This window comes from Meles meles, chromosome 11 (genome assembly GCF_922984935.1).
Source record: "Meles meles chromosome 11, mMelMel3.1 paternal haplotype, whole genome shotgun sequence".
Classification (NCBI taxonomy): Eukaryota; Metazoa; Chordata; class Mammalia; order Carnivora; family Mustelidae; genus Meles; species Meles meles.
The window spans coordinates 1,671,938-1,690,861 of NC_060076.1; the positions used below are offsets into that span (position 1 = coordinate 1,671,938).

General features: G+C 60.2%; 1 protein-coding gene across 2 annotated transcripts in view; it reads left to right on the top strand.

The window, feature by feature from the left end:
• Positions 1-18,924, top strand: part of CAMSAP1 (calmodulin regulated spectrin associated protein 1) — a 56,833-nt gene that overhangs the window by 30,653 nt on the left and 7,256 nt on the right. The window contains exons 6-13 of one of the 2 annotated variants that reach the window (XM_046022187.1): positions 401-433; positions 3,030-3,171; positions 10,570-10,709; positions 10,800-10,896; positions 14,635-14,809; positions 15,203-15,294; positions 15,776-15,860; positions 16,543-18,919. In XM_046022187.1, coding sequence (XP_045878143.1) covers positions 401-433; positions 3,030-3,171; positions 10,570-10,709; positions 10,800-10,896; positions 14,635-14,809; positions 15,203-15,294; positions 15,776-15,860; positions 16,543-18,919 — 3,141 coding nt within the window. The remainder of the gene's footprint in view (positions 1-400; positions 434-3,029; positions 3,172-10,569; positions 10,710-10,799; positions 10,897-14,634; positions 14,810-15,202; positions 15,295-15,775; positions 15,861-16,542; positions 18,920-18,924) is intronic. The other variant, XM_046022188.1, reaches the window with a different exon arrangement.

Sequence of the window (18,924 nt, forward strand, 5' to 3'; positions counted from 1 at the left end):
CCTTCGCCTCCTCCACGCGCTCCTGGACTCCGGGGATGCCGTGGGCACCACGCTCTGGGCCACACTTTCCGAGCCTCATTGGTCTTCAGATGGGCACAGACGACGCCCCGAGCGCCTCTCCGAGCGGCGGTTGGCGTCTGTCGATGGCCTGTCGTGTGCCTGGCCCGCCAAGTTTCCGGGGTGTCCTTTGCTCCCGCAGAGGCTAGTGTTGGTGCGGGTGCCTGTGACTTTGCACCTCAGTCGTGTGGTGAGCGAGGGCGTCCGGGTCACGTGCACCGGACAGCCCTTCTCAGAGGACGTCCCGGCTCTGTGAATGTTGTGTGACGGTGTGTCTGACGCGGTCCCGCCAGGGCCTGTCTGCTGACACTCTCTCCTGCTTCCTCCCCTGCTTCCCGAGCAGTCCCCCTCCAAGTGGTACTGGAAGTTAGTGCCCGTAAGTGAACGCCGTGTGCCCAGCCACACCAGACAGCCGTCGTGTCGCGGTCACTTGCTTCCATTAAACAGCTGCTCACACCCGGACCCGGTCCTTTGGTTGAGAGGGTCCTCCCTGCGGTGGGCACTGCTTTTCCCCAGTGCCAGCCGCGACCCGGTTCTGGGCTCCGTAGGCTTTTTGTAGACCACACCCAGCTTGGCTTTGCCTGGTTTCTTAGGGAATTTTATAGGCCGAGTCTGGCCTTCTTCTTACGGACACTTAGTTTACTTCTTTATGTGATGAGCATAAACGTAGACGAGAGGACCCGTCTCTGGTCTAACAGATACAGGAAGGAACAGTCGAGTTTCCAGGTTACTCTTGACATTTTGTCAAGATGTTACGTTCCCTGACGGTGAGATTTAATGTGACATCTCCTAGTGAGTGTGACCCGGGTCATGGGGTGGCTGCAGGAGGCGTGCCTCGTGGAAGCTGCTCTCGTGGCAGAGGGGGACGTCCCTCTCCAGAGACGTCTCTTGGGGTGTGTGGAGCACCCCTGCTCCCTTCCAACCCCCCCACTCTGGGGTGGGGAACGGGACGGCCAGGCAAGGTCTGCAGGTCTGAATTAGGTCAGCAGATTCAGGATTTCTGCAATCCAGTTTAACAGTAAGTGTGAATTTTCCCATAAGAAGAAAGTTGAAAAGTGGGGATTTGGGTCTACAGTTTTAGCTGTGCTCCCCCTGGTGATGTGTTCTAAAAGCAGAAGCTGCTTGTCGCCCCACTCCTGTGGGAAAGCACGGGGCCCTTCCAGTGGTGCGTTTTAGGCTGGAGTTGTGGCGCACAGAGCTTTCCGCAGACTCCTCGTTGCCCGTGCCTTCAGTTTAGTTATTCAGACCAGCCAGTCCTGGGTGTTTGATCGTGAGGGAGACACCATGGCTGTAAGCCGGCCCGTGGGGGGCGTGTGCTGGATTCTGCTTTGTGGCCAGCTTTGGGGAGGATTTTGCTTTTCTTTGAGATGCGTTTGTAACCAAGACAGGACAAGCTTGTTAGTGTTTGTGTGTCTCCGCACTTCTTGAGCCGGGAAGGCCAACGGCCTAAGTGTTAAGTTACGTTACTTAGTGAGGATGTCGTCGGGAATGGAGCCGTCCTGTAGGAAGGCGAGTCTCAGCGGACAGTGTCGTAGAGTCTGAAAGACGCGGTCAGGAGCAGTGGCCCTTCAGGCCCCGCGTAGAGGCCAGTAGCCGGGGCTGCACCTCTGGAGCCTGGTGGACAGGCTCGTGGGGCCGAGCCCGGGGCGCGGCGGGCAGGCCTGGCAGGCTCAGCTACTCTGTGCTGGTGCTGTGCGGCCTGGACGTTTTAGGGACCTGCCTTGAAGGTAACGAGACAAGCTCTCTGGACCCCGAGGTTGAGTCATTTTCCCCGATCTTAAGCCCCAGCCATCCATCTTCCGCCAGACGTCATTCGCTTTGCTGCATGCCGTTGTCCGTCTGTCCCCGTGTGTGCTGTGTCGTTTGTGTGGAAGCCTGGCCCGGTGCATGCGCTCTGCTCTGAACCCGGCCCGCGGGCTGTCCCATGGGCGCTTGCCGTCCCCGCTGTCGCGGGCCCTGAGAAACAAGTTAAAGTCTCCGTCAGCACATCAGGGGCACGGAGGAAACCCGTCCCTGCTGGATGCGCGGCCCGCGGCAGCCGTGTCGACTCTTCTGCTCAGGTCGATACTCAGACAACTTTAAATTCGATTGCTCGGAGATGGTTTTTCTTTGGGTGGAATCCTGCGTGAGTCTCAGAAATCCGCGGTCGTCAGGACGGACGGCTGGTTTTCTTTCCTGTTTGCCTCATGTGTTTTCTTCCCCCGGAACGAGGCGGCTGTGCTGTGAGGGTTGATGCAGAGGAAACGGACTGCGCGTGGCGGGACCCAGGGACAGGTGCCTGTGTGCACTCGCCTCCCCTGGGCGGCGTGTGTGTCTGCACACCCGTCCCCGGACATCCCGCAGTGGGGGCCTTGCCGGCAGGCAGGGGGTGGCTTGGGACCCGGTGCACAGCCCCTCCTCCGAAGGCAGGAGGGTGGAGGCCGTGGCCGCCTGCTTATCGCAGGGCAGGTGCGCATGTCTGGTCTCCTGACGCCCTGTCGCATTTACGAGAAGTCTGGAATTTTCTCTAACGCGGTTTGGGGAGTTTCTCAAACTGTACGTTAGTGTTGTTTCGCCCCTTTCTTAATGGCTGAGGTCAGAGCTGATCCCGCCGAGCCAGGAGCAGTGAGGCAGGTCTTCCGACCCTCAGTGTCTCACCATTTAACTTGTTTCTCATCGTTCCGAGCGGGCGGCTTGCGGGAGTGTGGCCGCGCACCCTGCCTCACTCTCACGCACCCTCAGGATGGGACAGCCCGGCGTCGTCTGCGGCTTGCTACTGTCCCCCAGGGTGGCCGTGGCGCTCAGCTCCCCGGGCCTTAGCATGTGTGTTCAAGGCAGAGCACGTCGTCCGGACATTCGAGCTTTTCCCGCGCGATCGCCATTGTTCCCACGTCATCCAGCGGGCGTCGTGTCCGCTGTCCCCGTGACGGCCGGCAGCGTGGCGGTCGTGGGGGCGCGGCTCGCCTGCACTGTGCTCCTTCTCTCGGCTGCAGGTGCGCTATCGCCGAGAGCACCTGTCCGCCAGGCAGCCGCCCTACTTCCCGTTGCTGGAGGACCTGATGCGGGACGGCAGCGACGGGGCCGCGCTCTTGGCTGTGGTCCACTACTACTGCCCAGAGCAGATGAAGCTGGACGGTGAGTGCCGCACGCCCCCGGGGAGCAGACCCGAGCCCTGCGGGAGCACCGCGCGCGAGTGGGGCCAGATGCGTCAAGGGCCGGGGCGTAGCACGTGGAGTCCTTGACCCCAGCCAGGATGTCGGTGGATAGGTAGAGGCAGACCAGGGTGACCTACATTTTTATCTCACAAAGAAGTGGGATTTCGGAAGTGTTTGGGTAAAGTCTTAAACATATGTGATTTCTCTTACATTTCAGCGTGGCTAGGGTTTGTCTGTCTTGCTACAGCCCGTTTGAAGCATCTGGAACCGGGGGCCCGCTGGCTTCGTCTCAGCCAGGTCTTGGTCTCAGGGTGGTGAGCTCAAGCCCTGCATGGGGCTCCGTGCCCTAGTCAGTAAAACTGAAATCATCTGGAGCCTAGTTGGGGGGACGGCAAGTTTCTGAGTGGCTCCCGCACGCGTCGTGCTGGTGACAGGTCAGCGTATCTCTTAGGCGTGCGTAGCCCGGTGGGTGGGGGAGGAGACACAGACGGCTCCGTGGACCGCAGGGCAGCGGGGACCACGGGAACAGGGATGCAGGTTTAGGTTTTGCTAAGCATCCTTCCTTCTTTCTGAGGGAGGGACGCGCAGGCCAGGAGCGTGCCCGGACGACGCCCTTACCCGTGAAGTGTTTGTGTTAGACGCGGGCCCCAGGGGATGGCGCGGAGGTTGATCCTGCCTCAAACACGGGGGAGCTGCGTGTCGAAGCATTTATAGCTAAAGCCGTAGCTGAGCTTGAAAGAAAGGGCCGATCTTGGGTTCCAGAGAGGGTCTCTGTCTTGGAGGGAACATCGTGACTGGCTCCTGTTCACCCCGGGACTATCAGGCCTCTCGTGCTCGTCTGGCCTCGGGGCTGTGTTTTTGGGACCGTGGTGACGGGACCAACGCCCGCATACCGGCCTCGGAAAGATTCAGGAGACTCGTAGGAAGCCCGTGGCCCTGGGACTGGGGTGGTCTTTCTTGAGGAAATAGATCTTCCCGGGGCATCACAGGTGTGAGGGGGTGACTTGCAGGCTGCCCGCGTGGTGAGGGCAGGCGAATTCCCGAACTGAGTCTAGCACTGTGCGAGCCTGGGGCCATGGCAGGAGGGGACGGGAGGAGGAGGGCTGCTCTAAGGGGGCACCTCCAGGAGCCGGGCTCCCCACGTGCCCGCGGAGAACGGCCACCCCAGCGCGGAGGACGGGCTCCGTGGCCGAGCAGGGCCGTGTGGGGAACGGCACGTGCAGCGTCGGGTTTGACTCCTGGGCGGGCGTGAAACGGAATGTTGGAATGAGAAACAACGCTCAGAACGACGGAGGACATGACAGGCCGTGGGAACCCTAAGAGGGGACGGACCGTTCAGTGTGTGCTGGAACTGCCCCGGGCCCTCCGCACCTGGGGTGGGGTTTGCGTGCCTGTCGCCCTCCGCCTTCTGGCTGTTTCTCCGGTCCGCCTTCCGTCCGCCTCCGGTCCGCCTTCCGTCCGCCTCCGTCCACCTTCCGTCCGCCTCCCTCCGCCTCCGGTCCACCTTCCGTCCGCCTTCCGGCTCAGCAGTGCGGGTGGCTCCTGCTTCCAGTGCGTCGAGCCTGCCCCTCTGACCCGGGGTCGGGGTCGTAAGACAACGAGTTTCTGGCAGGAGGGAGTCCCCAGCACAGAGGAGGGGGAGCCACGGGAAGACGTGGCCGCCTCGAGCCTCGTTGCGTCCGCCGGCAGCACATGGGCGTGGGATTTACAAGTGACCAAAGTCCAGGAGGCGTGACCCGAGTCCTGCCCCTAAGCTCGTCCCAGAAGCGGAGGAGGCGCGGCTACGAGTGGAGGAAGGCGGGGCGGTTGGGCACCAGGGACCTGGCCGGTCCGGTGCGTGGCTGCCGCGGGGCCTGCGCTGTGAAGCAAGCCGGGAAGTGTCTGTGCGAGGTGGACCTGATTAAGGCCCCAAGAGAAACTGGGCAGATTGCAGAGAACTGAAACTTCCCTCGATGCGGTAAAATGAGAAATCGTTCTCCAAACCTCTAAAATTTTTAATGTTTAGAGAGCAGAGAAGATACGTGGCCGTCCTAGCGGGGTTCTCCAGTGTGAGCTCCCCAAGGGCAGCTGTCCTTTCTGTCCATCTCACCCGCGCGGAGGACAGGTCGGTGCTCAGGGGACCCGCGCCGCCCAGCGAACGGACGACGCGCACAGAGCTTGTGCCGGGCAGCCAGGGACGGCGGGAAAGGGCAGACCTGTGGCCGCAGGGCACATTCTGGAAAGTGGGGAACTTGAAGACCTAACAAACTAGGTTGATCTGGCGCATTAGAAAAGAAGCCCAGAAAGCTGAAGGAAGGAGAACGGGGAGTGGCTTTCTCTCCCCTTCCGTAGTCGGCAGCCCCGACCCCAGGGAGCTGAGGTGTGGACTTGGTCTCGGAGGACAACGGGCCGCATCCGGACTCTGAGCGGCAAGTGCCTGATGACGGCGCAGCAAGGAGCTGCGGCCCCGGGGAATGGGAGCAGCTCACTCCCGGACAACCCCGGAAAGGCAGCAGGACAGACGCACTCAGGGAGGCACCCAGTGGGGACTTGGCTGGGGTGCCTGCCGCGAGGGCGGGGTCCCTCCTCCTCCGTCAGGCTGTGGTGACCTGACACGTCTCAGGAGATGGGCAACCGCCCTCGGGGCAAGCTGGGCCGCACAGCTGTGGCGTCGGGCGTCTCACACAGGCGGGCAGGTACGGCGGCCGGGCGCCCTGACAGCCGGCCCTGGTGGGAGCTTCCTCGTTCCGGAGGGCGAGACGCTGCTTCTTGCCGTTGGCGGGCTCAGGCGGCTGCCTGCCTCCCGCGGCACCTCGGGTCCGTCTGTCGCGCTCCCAGTGCCAAAGGCCTTGGGGGTGAATGAAGGGGGGGGCGGCGTGCACACCGGGGGTGTTATTATGCAGCCACAAAAGAGAATGAAATCTGGCCTTTTGCGACCACATGCACGGACCTAAAGGGTATCCAGCTCAGCGAAGTCAGACACGTCAACAGCGTATGATTTCACTTGCGTGTGGGATGTACGAAAACAAAACAAACAAATCAGCACTGGGGGGGGGGGGCGGCCGGTTGCCGGGGCGGAGCCGGGTTGGGAGAGTGCGGACCTCAGCCACAGAAGCAGCCCCGGGGTGACAGGGACAGCTCCGGGGTCCAGTCGGCAGTGTGGGCGTGGCCTCGTGCGGGACAGACGGTGACCTCACGTGTCATGGGGAGCGTCTCACGACGTATTTAGCTGCCGGCTCGCTCTTCTCTACGCCTGAAGCTGGTGTGATGTCAGCTGCGCGTCAGACAGTCGTGCTGGGGTGCCCTGGGGCTCAGCGGGTGAAGCGTCTGCCTTCGGCTCAGGTCCTCATCCCGGGGTCCTGGGATGCCCGCGTGGGGCTGCCTGCTCCACGGGAGCCAGCTTCTCCCTCTGGGCGCCCCCGCCCCACTCACGTGCATGCTCTCTCTGTCTCCAGGAAACATAAATAAATGTTAAAAGAAAGTTGTGCTAATTCCTGTCTAATCTTGCTTCCTGTCATCGTACCAAGTGGGATAAAGTCATGTGCTTGAAGGCCAGTTTTTACCAGCATTTCTTCGTATCAGTAATTTTTTAAGTGACCAAGTGTTTTATATCTCATTTTATGGCGTAAGGACAATTTTTATATCACTGAATAAATGAGTCTGCGATGCTGAAAACAAGGGGAAAGGATTCTTCTCCGCAGAAACGGGCCTTGGGCGGTCCCACAGCTGCTGCCTGCTGGCGGTCCTCCGGGAGGGCGCCGGCCGCCCACTGCCCCACGCGGAGTCTTTCCCCTGCGGCCTTGCCCTCGACCCTGGGTGGCTGCTGACCCCCCCACATTTGAGGAAGGCCCTGGCCTGAACTCGAGGCCAGGTCAGGAGAGGCCATGCAGGGGGCGAGAGAAGACAACGGGAGATGAGGGAGGACAGCGGGTCTGCCGCCAGGGACAGGGCGCCGGCGGGGACCAGCGCCAGACACGGGTGTGCGGTGTGACGGCGCAGGCGGGCTCTGGAAATAAGACGCGGCGCTGCAACTTCGGAGTTCGCGCGAGCGATGGAGGACGGCCGTGAAGAGCTCCCCCAGCAAGGAGAGCCCCGAAGCAAAGTGGACGGCGGGAGAGACGACGTGGAGCAGTGAGAGACCCCGTCTGGACAGACAGGGCCGGAAGGCGGGGGACTTAGCCAGGACGGCTGCAGAATGCGCCAGAAACAAGCCGTGAGAAGCCGCTGCCCGCGTGTGCTGGACGCCCTGGGAGCCCGCCGGCTCTGGGCCCGCACAGACTGCTGTGGCCGTGCTGCGCCTACACAGTCTGCCCTCGGGGTCCTGGCCTCGGGGTTCTGCCCTGCCTCCGGGAGCCACTGGCCCTGAGTCCTGAACAAAGGAGGACCTGTTGACCGTCCTTGGAAGGAGTTTTAAACTGTATTTGCGGATGTGGAGCATCAGTACAAAACCCGTGATTTCCTCGGATTGCTCGTTTGTTGCCGGTCCAGTAAATGAATTGTTACAGAAAGGGACCGAGTCACGTAAAAACTGACTCGGAAGCATGAAGGCAAAGGGACACAGTGACTGTTCTGTTGCACTTTGTCTGGATACGCGCGTCACAGGAGATGCGCGCGGAATTCCCGCTGTAGTTTGATCCGACGCCGCCTTTGTTCTGCGCTGTCTCGCGCGTTGGGTTTTTTCTCTCTGGACCATCTGAGAAGGCCTTGGGGGACAGAAGCATTCTGTCACCACAGCGAGTCGGGAAAGTTTTGTCTGTTGTTGCTGTCGTGTTGCTCCCAGTGCGGGTTCGAGCCCATGCCACGCACCGTGGCAGTCATCAGGCCTCTTGTGTGGTGTCCTGTCGTCAGGAGCCGGTTCCCAGTCTTTTTGTCTTTCCTGGCCTTGACCTTTTGAAGGGTACAGCAGGTCCTTCAATTTGCGGAACGTCCCTTGTTCGGGTTTGTCCATTGTGCCCTCCTGCTGAGATCCGGGCGGGCATTTTTAGCACGAATTCCCCACCAGTGGTGTGTCTTCCCAGGGTGGGCCGGCGTCGTGGCCCCTTGGGTTGCTTGTCAGGAGGTGTCGCTGGGCTTCTCCAGTCTGAGACCACTAGGATTGCTTTCTCATTAATTAGTTGTTTGGGGAAGGGGCTCTGAGACCTAAGCCTGTTTCTCATCAGACTTTGACCTGCTGGTGGTCCTGTCCGTCGACGGTTTTCTATCTCTGGCCTTTCCTCTGCCCATGCCTATGCGTTGGTCTGTCTCGGGGGCTCGGGGTCTTGCTGGTCCAGCGCTTGTAACCCACGTGTTCGTTACTCTGTCGTGGTTGTCGCCGGCTTCGGACAAGTCATTCTGAAGAATAAGAGTGTGGGTACTTGGCTCTCTGAAGACCAGGTTTCGTTGAACTTGACGAACCAGGTGGTTTGGGCCCGGGAAAGCTCGGTGGCCTCGAGGAGCTGCACAAGCCGTGTTCTGGGGGCTTGGTGCCGGGGAGGCTCCTGGTGCCATGGATGGGTGGCCACCCGTGGGGAGGCCGTGAGGTCTCAGTCTCCCTGAGGTGGGAGTCCCTGCCTGAGGTGAAACACCTACACCTGAAACGTGAAACTTTGGGGAAGGAAAAACAGGAAAATGTTTTATTCAGCATTGGGATGGGTACTGAGATTACGAAACAACCACAAGCGATAGGATTATTGCGTTTAACCATATTGAAGGTCAGGGCGCTGACCGAGGAACACTGTGAACAAAATGTAGTGGTGAATGATGACCCGTGAAAAAATGATGGGACCAGCAGACGAAGGGTCGTCGCATGGTCCTGCCATAAACGCAGTGAGTAGAGGTTGTACAAATGAGTGAGAAGACGAGCAGCCTGCAGAGAAGGGACAGGCTTCGGCAGAGAGGACGTCAAGAATGCCCCCAGTGGTCAGGGAGGTGCCTTTTCAGGAGGGGGACCTCGCATGCATCCAGGGGGCAGGAGCTCCGAGGCTGGCTAACGCCCAGCTGGTGGCCGGGGGGCCGAGAGCAGGCAGCCCGGTGTGCGGAGCATGGCTCCTGTTCCCCCCGCCGCCTCTCGGAGAGCCGCAGGAGCCGAGCGCAGACTTGATTCTCATGGCGTAGCAGCGGGAGTTGGAGGACGTGGGCCAGCTGTCCACACGCAGAACTGAGATCTCCCGCCCACACAGAAGGACTTGGAAACGTAAACCTGAGCTTGGGGAAAGACAGGCTGCAAAATGGTAGGTCGCCTGTGTTACCCAGAGCATCCATCGGAGAAAGCGGGGTCTCGGTGCAGTGCACACGGACACCTGTGCGGGCGCGGGTTCCGCAGCCGGAGAGAGCCACGGCCTTGGGCGCACGGTGGGGTGGGCTTCAAGACTGTCTGTGGGCTTCGAGCCCCGGAAGAGCAGAGCGGAATCAGATAAGGTGTGCTGTGATCGCTTCTCCCGTCTGCGTGCGGGTGCTCGGGGTCCGGTCCCTGCATTTGTCAGTTTCATAGTCCGCGCTTAAGATAGGGACGCGCTTCTGTCTGCAGCGTGCACGGTTACTGGGTTTCTTTGGAGGCGTGGCGGCGGGCCGGGTTGCTCGGTGAGGACGGCACACCGCAGATCTCAGTTGTCCTGCTTCCAGACTCTTGGCGGTGGCTTCTTGAAAAGAGTTATTTTCAAATAAGTTCTACTTCTGGCGTTCTCGTGTACGTGAGCTTGCAGGCAGAGCTCCCGTAGTGCTCGGCACAGCTCCTTCCACGCTTGCTGGAGAGCAGCCGCTTCCGCTCCCTGCCCACTTCCTCCCCCAGCACTCAGACTCCTGGGGCTGGAGGCCCATGCGTGAGTTGACTGCTGGAAGGGTCTGGCTTCGTGCAAAGCAGTGTACCTGGGAAATTGTCCCGCCCCAGACGCCAGCGGCCAGCAGTCCCCAGCCGCTTTGCTGGAGGGAGACTGCTGTTATGTGTGGTCTCCTGATTTTGTGCGTGTGTGATTAGAAGTATCCAATGTTACTCCTTGGAAAGCCTGACATTTCCTGTTCTGTACCCCCGTCCCCACCCCCAGTGGAGATCACGTCTCACAGAGGGTTTGCGGTTGGCGAAGGAGACGCAGTGGAACATTGGCCAGCTTTGTGTGGCAAGGCCCCTGGAGAAACCGCAGGGTTTTGGAGCCCAGTCTTAAATCTCAGACGGTTTCTCTTACGCATTTTAGGTGTTAACAGTTAAATTCAGGTCCTGGGGATTCTCGATCTCTTTCTTGAGTGTTTGCCTACTGTACTTAGTGTCCCTGGTTACATTTCCTGCAATGTTTAATCCATGGCGCTGCCCTTTCACAGCCGCACTCCCTCCATTTAGCATGTGTTCAGGGCAGAATTAGACACGTGTGTACGCGCGCTTTGGGAGCAGAGTGTCCCCAGGATCAGCCGCTCCTGTCTTGTCCGGCAGATATATGCCTGAAGGAGGTCACGTCCATGGCCGACAGCCTGTACAACATCCGGCTTCTGAGAGAGTTCGCCAACGAGTACCTCAACAGATGCTTCTATCTCACGCTGGAGGACATGCTCTATGCTCCCCTCGTGCTGAAGGTGACCGTGAGTTAGTAAAAACGCAGGTTTTAAACCCATTTATGAATAAGCTGCTTACTTGCGTGCCTGGTTTTGTTTCTTTTCTTTTAGCCGAACGTTATGGTTTTCATCGCCGAGCTCTTCTGGTGGTTTGAGAACGTCAAACCGGATTTCGTCCAGCCCAGGGATGTTCAGGAACTGAAGGACGGTGAGTGGCGAGCCTTTCTGGGGACAGATGGTGGTTTTGTCCGAAACGCCAGGTGCAGTGACAGGAAGGCGCCCGTCACAGGGCTCTGCCTTTCCGCACAAGGCGGTGTTTAACTGCTTTCTCCTGGGAACACGGAGCTCAGGGTGGCTGTCTTTGCTGCCGTGTGCTGCTGCGCTGTGGCCCGCGGTGGTCACTGCATGAGCTTTTCCGCTCTGGGCCCGTGCTTGTCCGCAGCATCAGAATCCCGGCGTATTTGGAGAAGCGCTTCTGGGGGCTTCCAGTTAGCCTCCCTGGAGGGGGGGTGTACAGCTCCGCTCTCGTCCGCGAGGAAGAAGAAACATCTGTTGACTGTGGGCTAGGGTAAATCAGCCAGGCCCTGGAATCAGCCGGGACCGTGGGGACCCACAGTGCGGGAGAGCATCTCCGTGTCTGCGCAGTTCCTTGTTAAGGATCTAAAAGGCCACGAAGGAAACACTTAGAAATCTGCTGTATTAAAATTAAGATTTTTTCATTGAAAGAAAGTAAAGAGTTAAAAACAAGGAGTCACAGTGGGGAGAAGGTGTTTATAATATGTACAGCAGTTACCTGCTACTGGAGTGTGTCCCTGGTGTCTGACATCCTGGTGCCCAGCGCGAGTCACTGGCGCCCGGCGTGACCGGGGCCCGGAGCGTGTCCCTGGTACTCAAAGTATATAAAAGCTCATGCATATCACTAAGAAAAAAGAGCAGAAAAATGAGCAAGAGACTTGAATAGGGAGTTTAAGAAAGTCGTACTGCGGACGCCCAGTCGCCTTGCGGGAAAGGCTTAGCCTCCTCAGCCCTGAAAGCAGCACTGCGGGACGGACGCCCCAGCGGACTGGCCGTGAGACAGTCGAGCGGGCTTGGGGCCGGAATGCAGGTGCGGTTCCCTCCCCTTTTGTTTTTGGGGCGACAGGGGTCGCCCCAGCTCAAGAGCCTTCGCATCACCTCTTGCCTGAGAGGCCGGAGCCTGCCCCGCCTCTGCCAGCCGGGCCCCATGCTCGCTGCCGCCTCACTTGCCGTCCTTCCCGTGGTGCCTGTGAGGTCGTGCCCTGACCGCGATCCTTCCCTGCGCCTTGGTCCTTGCTGTGCTTTCCTGGGTTCCCAGCCCCCAGCAGTGTGTGTGGAGCCCGGCCGGCGCCAGAAGTGCTGATGGGAACGAGATGCCTCGTGGTGACCACTCGGTGTTGTGACCTGTGCTCTGGCCAGAAGAGCTGGCCTCCGAATGGGGGGTGGTGGTTTTCCAGAAAAAGTGGGAGGGAGGCGTGGGGGCAGCCGTGCGGGGCAAGGGGGCACGTGTGAGGCTCCCTGTGGGCTGTGGCCTGACTCGTGGAGCCCACCTGGTCTGGTGCTGGCCGCGTGGGTGCCACGCTGCCCGACATGCTGGGAGCGTGTGGCCGCCGTGTGGCCCAGCCGTGCAGACGGGAATGGCAGCCTCCAGGCTGACCGCGTGTGTCTGCTCACGGCTATCACTGGTCCTCCCACGGTGGGCCTGGTGGAGATGACGTGCCACCAAGTGGTCACTGGGTCTCCTCTGCGGGCTGTGTGCCGCCTTTCGTCTCCCAGGTGCAGGCCCGCCCCTGCCTCTGGCTCGTACAGGCGCAAACCTGTTGTGCCCATGCAGTGGGGTCTGCGGGCACCCCGGCGGGCAGTGGCCAGCAGCCTAGTCCACATTGTGAATTGACGCGCTGTTCCCCAGGCTCGGGCTTGCCTTCTGCCAGTGACGGGCAGGAGCTGGGAGCCCGCCGGGGCCGTGGCGGACGTCACCCACAGCCGGAGGCACCGACAGCTTCCGGGCTTGGTTGGAGGCCGGTTTGCCTTCCTCACTGGGAGCGCGGGACAGCGTTCTGCTCGGGACACGTTGTCCTGGGTGTCCTGTGGCCGAGGCATTTGGTCTCTGCCATGCCCAGTGTGTGCCAGGTTGCTTTGTTTGTTTGTCTAAAGATGTCCTTATTTGGAGAAAAGAGAGGGTGGGCAGGTGCGTGCAGGCTTGTTGGGGGAAGGGCACAGGGAGAGAGAAGCCCAGGAAGACTCCCCTCCAAACGCAGAGCCTGACATGGGGCTCGATCCCAGGGCCCTGAGATCATGACCTGGGCGACGCTGAGGGTCAGACGCTTCGCCGACAGAGCCTCCCAGGCGCCCCAGGGCTTGGTGTTTGGAGGGGGGTGGCTCCTTGTGGCGGGTGGTGCGGCCCTGCACAGCGGGCATCCGCGGTCATCGTCCGTGTTTCTGCCCCTGGGACTTGGCACCCTGTGGCTCTTTTCCTGCCACTGATGCCTGCAGGCCCGAGGGACTGTGGAGCTGTGGGGCCCGGGACCTTGCCTGCTTTGTGTCCCCCGGCGGGAGCCGTGTTCCAGGTCACCATGTGACCTCTAGGATCCTCCTTCACGGCACAGGCTGTGAGATGGTGTCTTTTGTGTTTTACTTTGGATGGGATGACCTGGGTTGTCCGACCCCGGCACACCTGGTTCGAGCTCTGAGGTTCTGTTTCCTGCTGGCACTCCCAGGGCCACTTCGGCGCGGGCCCTGGGGTGCAGAGGTTGTTCCCTGTGGTCCCCCCGACTTGGGCCGGGATCCGTCCAGTTGCCCCAGCTCAGCCCGGGGCTGCAAGTTCAGAGTGTGCAGGCCCTTCACGGGTGCTGATCCGTCCCCGATGGGATTACTCGGGTCCTGCTGTCCTCTCAGGGCTGAGGCCGTGGGGTGCGCAGTTTCTCTGGCTCCCTTCCGCCTTCCCACACGCAGGGCGGACACAGCCAGCCCCCTGGCAGCTGGACTTCACTGGCCTCCACCTCCCCACTCTGAAGGGGCCACAGCAGTGGTTCGGGCCTCTGGGTGTCAGGATCGACTCAGGCCTGTGTCCACCCGTCAGTGACACTTCAAGTTTCCCGTTGCCCCAGCGCGTGGGCCCCTGAGTAAGTGGTGACTGTCCCTGTGGGGCCTGACTCTAGGGTCAGTGCGGGTGGTCTTGCCTCAGTGTTGTGGGTCCTCGCTCCTGGCGGTGACACTCTTCTGGGCGGTGGTTCCAGGCACAGACCCTGGCTCAGACCCAGACACGGGACGTGTGGGAGTGGCCTCCTGGACATGGGGGTGTGCGGGCGCTGCCCTCTGCACCCTGAGCCCCTGTGTTTGGTTTCTTTCCCAGGAAGGGCTGCCCGGGGCTGTCTTGAGTCTGGGGCTGCCGTGGCAGCCAGTGGCAGGGCGCCCGTGGTGGTGGTGGCGGCTTGGTGGTGTTTGGAGACACGCCCGCCAGTTTCGGGGCTTCTTGCTCTAATCTGTGGTGTAGCTTTTCATTTTGTAGCCATCTTGGTAGAACGTTTGCAGTATTCATCACTACGAAATACACTCACTGATTTGAAACCAGTGTTTTGGACAAGTTTGTTTTAGGTGAAAGTTGCATTAATTTTTAGTTCTTATAAAAGCTGTGGGGTTTTTTTTTTTTTTTAGGTGTTTTTCCTGATGTTTTATTTATTATTTTAAAAAGATTCTATTTATTTACTTATTGGACAGAGATCACAAACAGGCAGAGCCAGGCAAAGAGAGGGAGAAGCAGGCTCCCCGCTGAGCGGAGAGCCCGATGCGGGACTCCATCCCAGAACCCCGGGATCATGACCCGAGCCGAAGGCAGAGGCTTTAACCCACTGAGCCCCCCAGGCACCCCCTTGCTGATGCTTTAAGTAACTGTAAGTAACGTGAACATTTCTGTAAACTGTGTTTTCTGCAGCTAAAACAGTGTCACACCACAAGAGCAGCCGGCCCCCCGTTCCCATCTCCAACGCCACCAAGCGCAGCTTCCTGGGCAGCCCCGCAGCCGTGAGCCCCGCCGACGCGCAGCCGCTCACCCAGCCGCTGGCTGAGGGTGGCCACAGGCACCGCGCACACGACGAGCCCGAACACCTGTGAGTCCCCGGCCCGTCCGCCTGTTCTAGTTGCTTGGCAGCTTGAGTTGCAGCGTCTTTCCAAAGGGGTGAGGGAGGAGGTGCTGGGGGGTTGGCCGTGGGAGGGCCTCCGCCGGCCGGGCCCCCTGCCCCCTGCCCCCGGGACCCTCCAGGCACGCAGAGGGGCCGCAAGTCCCTGTGAGCCTCAGTTGCAGTTTTGGGATATTTACCCCAGGTTGGAAATTCTTGGTACTTTTTGGGCTTGTTTTTATAATAATTAATTTTTCCCAAAGAATCTACGATTCCCTCCCAGACTGCTGTGAGCCTGTGACGTTCTCTTGAGTTTACTGTGTTTGCCGCTGACCTTGCGGACTGACAAGCCCGTGACTCTCTCGCCTGTTCTTTCCTGTCTAGGGGGAAAGGGGCTTCTGCCTTTAGCCCGTCCCATCCTTTACTGCCTCTGAGACAGAGACAGCAGAAGGCCGTGCAGGGGGAGGGCCCCCCCGGTAAGAGCGCCGTTTCCCCTTCGCCCGCCTTCCCCTCCCCCTTTCTCCTGTAACTCATTAAAGAGATCGTCCTCAAGTTGAACGTTCCTACTGTGATGTGGTTGTTTTAGTTAGGAAGGTGATGGTAGAATAAATTTTAATTTGTTTTGATATTCCTTCGCGTTTATAGTCTGTATAGAGAAAATATCCTTAAAACCTAATAACCTATGTGAAGTTACAGAAGATTGCTGTGTGTTCGCTAAGCAGGAGCATCTGTGTGTTGATGTTTACTTGAGGTCTGGTTGTTCCATGTCGTGATGTGGACTAATTACCGAGTCAGGTGTCGCTCACTGGAATTCCCGAAATTCGCATTGCGATGCTCTGCTTTCCTTGGGCAGTTGTGTCCTGCATTTGCTTAAGAAATGGTCCTTATGTTGAAAGAATTTCAGATACTATGAAATGAGTTGCTTAACCCCGAGCGTCCCGTTCTCCCCACACGCAGATCAGAGACACCGGTCCAGTTCTTTAACCCGAGTCGACGCTCAGCCGCGCGGTGCACCGCTAGCGTGGTCAGAAAAAAAGAACAGGTGAGCTCCGCGTGTCAGAGACGCTTGTGTGTGACGTGCTCGCTAGGCGAGCACAGTGGCTCTCCCGATGGGCTCCCTCCCCTGTCCACGGGGCAGAACTGTTTCCTGACGGGGCTGGGCCGTTCTCCATGTTCCTCACTCTGGAGGTCGATCGAATTGGAGTCAGACATGGGAGTCCGGGTGGACAGCAGATAATAATTCATATTATAAACTTTTTTTTTTGTAAGATTCTATTTATTTATTTGACAGAGATCACAGGCAGGCAGAGAGAGAGGAGGAAGCAGGCTCCCCACGGAGCAGAGAGCCCAATGAGGGGCTCGATCCCAGGACCCTGGGATCATGACCTGACCTGAAGGCAGAGGCTTAACGACTGAGCCACCCAGGAGCCCCTCAGTTTTAATTTCGAGTGTGATAAATTTTCATATTGATAAATATATACTAAAAACTATTTGGTGTCCTCAGTGATTTTTAAGGATGTAGAGGGGTTCTGGACTGAAACGTTTGAGAATTGCTGAACTGAAGCTGGTCTCTGTCGTCCCCTTCCCTGGCCGAGGGTTTGCTTAAATCCTCTAGAGCTCCGATTTGTCGTCTTTTTCCGTCACTAGTATCGTGTCGCTCGGGGTCTGAGTCACTGCTTGTGTAGACGGTGGCATGTCCAATGGTTTCTTTCCCCACGTGGCAGGCCTGTGTCTCAGCCGGCACCCTTCGCTCTCCGTCACGCCACCAGCTGTGACATGGACCCCGGTTCCAGTGACAGCGTCAGCCTGGCCCGCTCCATCAGCAAGGACAGCCTGGCCTCCAATGTCGTTAACCTGACGCCGCAGAACCAGCCGCAGCCCACGGCGCTGAAGACCGATGGGAAGAGCCTTCTGAACAATGTCGATATCGAGGATGAGGAAGAAGAGCTGGTAGCCATCATTAGAACGGGTGTGGCACCCCACTGTGGTGACCGGGGCCTGCCCCCAAGCGCCGGGTCTCCCCAGAGGCTGGCGGATGCCCTAGAAAGTAAGCCTGACAGTTTCTTCCTGGAGCCGTTGATGCCGGCCGTGCTTCGGCCCGCCAAAGAGAAGCAGGCGGTCGCCAAGGAGGAAGAGTGTGGGGAGGGGCGGCCACGGAGCTTCACATCCAAGAGGCCCGGCGAGGGCCACCAGCCCCTGGTGCGCAAGAGGGCACCCAGCAGTCACGGTGCTCGTGACCTGAGTAGGACTTTCACCCCAATCTCCTGTGCGGAACTCCCTGTGGGCACGGAGCCTGTGCCCATGGAGCCGGGGCCGCCGGTGGCCGGGGACGCCCGCGGTGGGCTCCTGGGCAGCGGTGGCTTCAATCTGTTACCTCAGGGGCACACTGCCGATGGCTTCTTCCTTCACGTCGCCAGAGCTGATGAGGATCCCGAGGGCAGGTTCTGCGTCGGCTGTGCCCGGAGCCCCGGTGCCCACGAGCACGAGCCGTGGGCCATCCTGAGGCAGGACTCAGACTCGGACGTGGCGGACCTGGAGGAAGCCGAGCAGGATTTCGTGGGCGAGGACCCCCCCGTGGTGACGGCCAGGTGTGTTGGTGAGGAGGAGTCAGCCAAGCTGCAGGAGGACATGAAGGGGAAGGAGCACGAGGACAAGGACGACGCCAGCGGCCGCTCGAGCCCGTGCCTGAGCACGGTGTCTCAGGTCAGCAGCGTCTCCGTGGCCAGTGGCAGCGTGAAGATGACCAGCTTCGCGGAGCGCAAGCTGCAGAGGCTAAACAGCTGCGAGACCAAGTCGAGCACCAGCAGCTCCCAGAAGACCACGCCCGACGCGTCCGAGAGCTGCCCGGCCCCTCTGACCACATGGAAGCAGAGGCGGGAGCAGAGCCCGAGCCGGCAGGGCCGGGAGCACGCCGGCCTCCTGGCGTCCGAGCTGGCGCGGCTCCACATGCAGCTGGAGGAGAAGCGCCGCGCCATCGAGGCGCAGAAGCACAAGGTGGAGGCCCTGTCGGCCCGGCAGCGGCTCCAGCTGGGCAAGGCCGCCTTCCTGCACGTGGTCAAGAAGGGGAAGGCCGACGGCGTGCTCCCGCCGCGCAAGCCGGATGCCCTGGCGGGAGAGCACGCCCAGCACAACGGCGAGGACTTCGACGGCGGGGTCTGCACATCCGAGGAGTTTGTCCTGAAGGAGGAGGGCCGGGAAGGCGTCCTGGCGTCTCCAGATGTGGACGCGGAGGGCCTGCTTCTCCTGCAGCCGCCCAGAGCGAAGGTCCCCGCCACGCTGCCCGAGCTGGAGAAGAGCAAGGTGCTGTCCGCCGCCCTGCTGGAGGACGCCGGCGAGGCGCTGGACGTGAGCGAGGGTGAGCTGTCCATCGAGAAGCTGAATGAGACCATCAGCACGCTGCAGCAGGCCATCCTGAGGATCTCGCAGCAGCAGGAGCAGCTGCTCATGAAGCCGCCCGCGGCCCCGGGCCCGAAGCAGAACGCCCAGGACCAGAAGGTCAGGGCGGCCATCCACTTCGTGGAGCCGCTCTCTCCGCCCGGGACGACGGGTCACCGCAAGCCTCCCCGCCTTGGGCAGGGTCGGAACTCTCGCTCGGGCAGGCCAGCCGAGCTCAAAGTGCCCAAGGACAGACAGCAGGCTTCCTCCCGCAGCAAGACCCCCACGCCCAGTAGAGAGACCCTCCCTCACCTGCGGCCCTTCACCCCTCGGACCCCCTCCGACCCGGGCTGGGACAGTGTTGCGGAGCCTGGAAACGAGGCTCATGACAAATGCCTCTTCGACAGCTACAGGCTCCACGATGAAAACAACCAGCGGACTTTTGTCTTGCCCCCTTCCAAAGACACAAACATCCTCTCGGAACAGGTGGGCCTCAAAGACGTTCTGGATGGCAGCGCGGAGGAGGCGGCACCTGGCTCTCCGGCTGTGTCCGGGAAGGAGAGTGTCCCTGTGGACGAGCCCCCGAGGAGCAAGGCCAGTCTCATCGAGGTGGACCTCTCGGACCTGAAGGCCCCTGATGAGGACGGGGAGACGGAGGGCCCCCAGAGCTCGGCGGACCTTGCCAGCGAAGGCGATCAGAAGCCGGGGGTCGGCTTCTTCTTCAAGGTAAA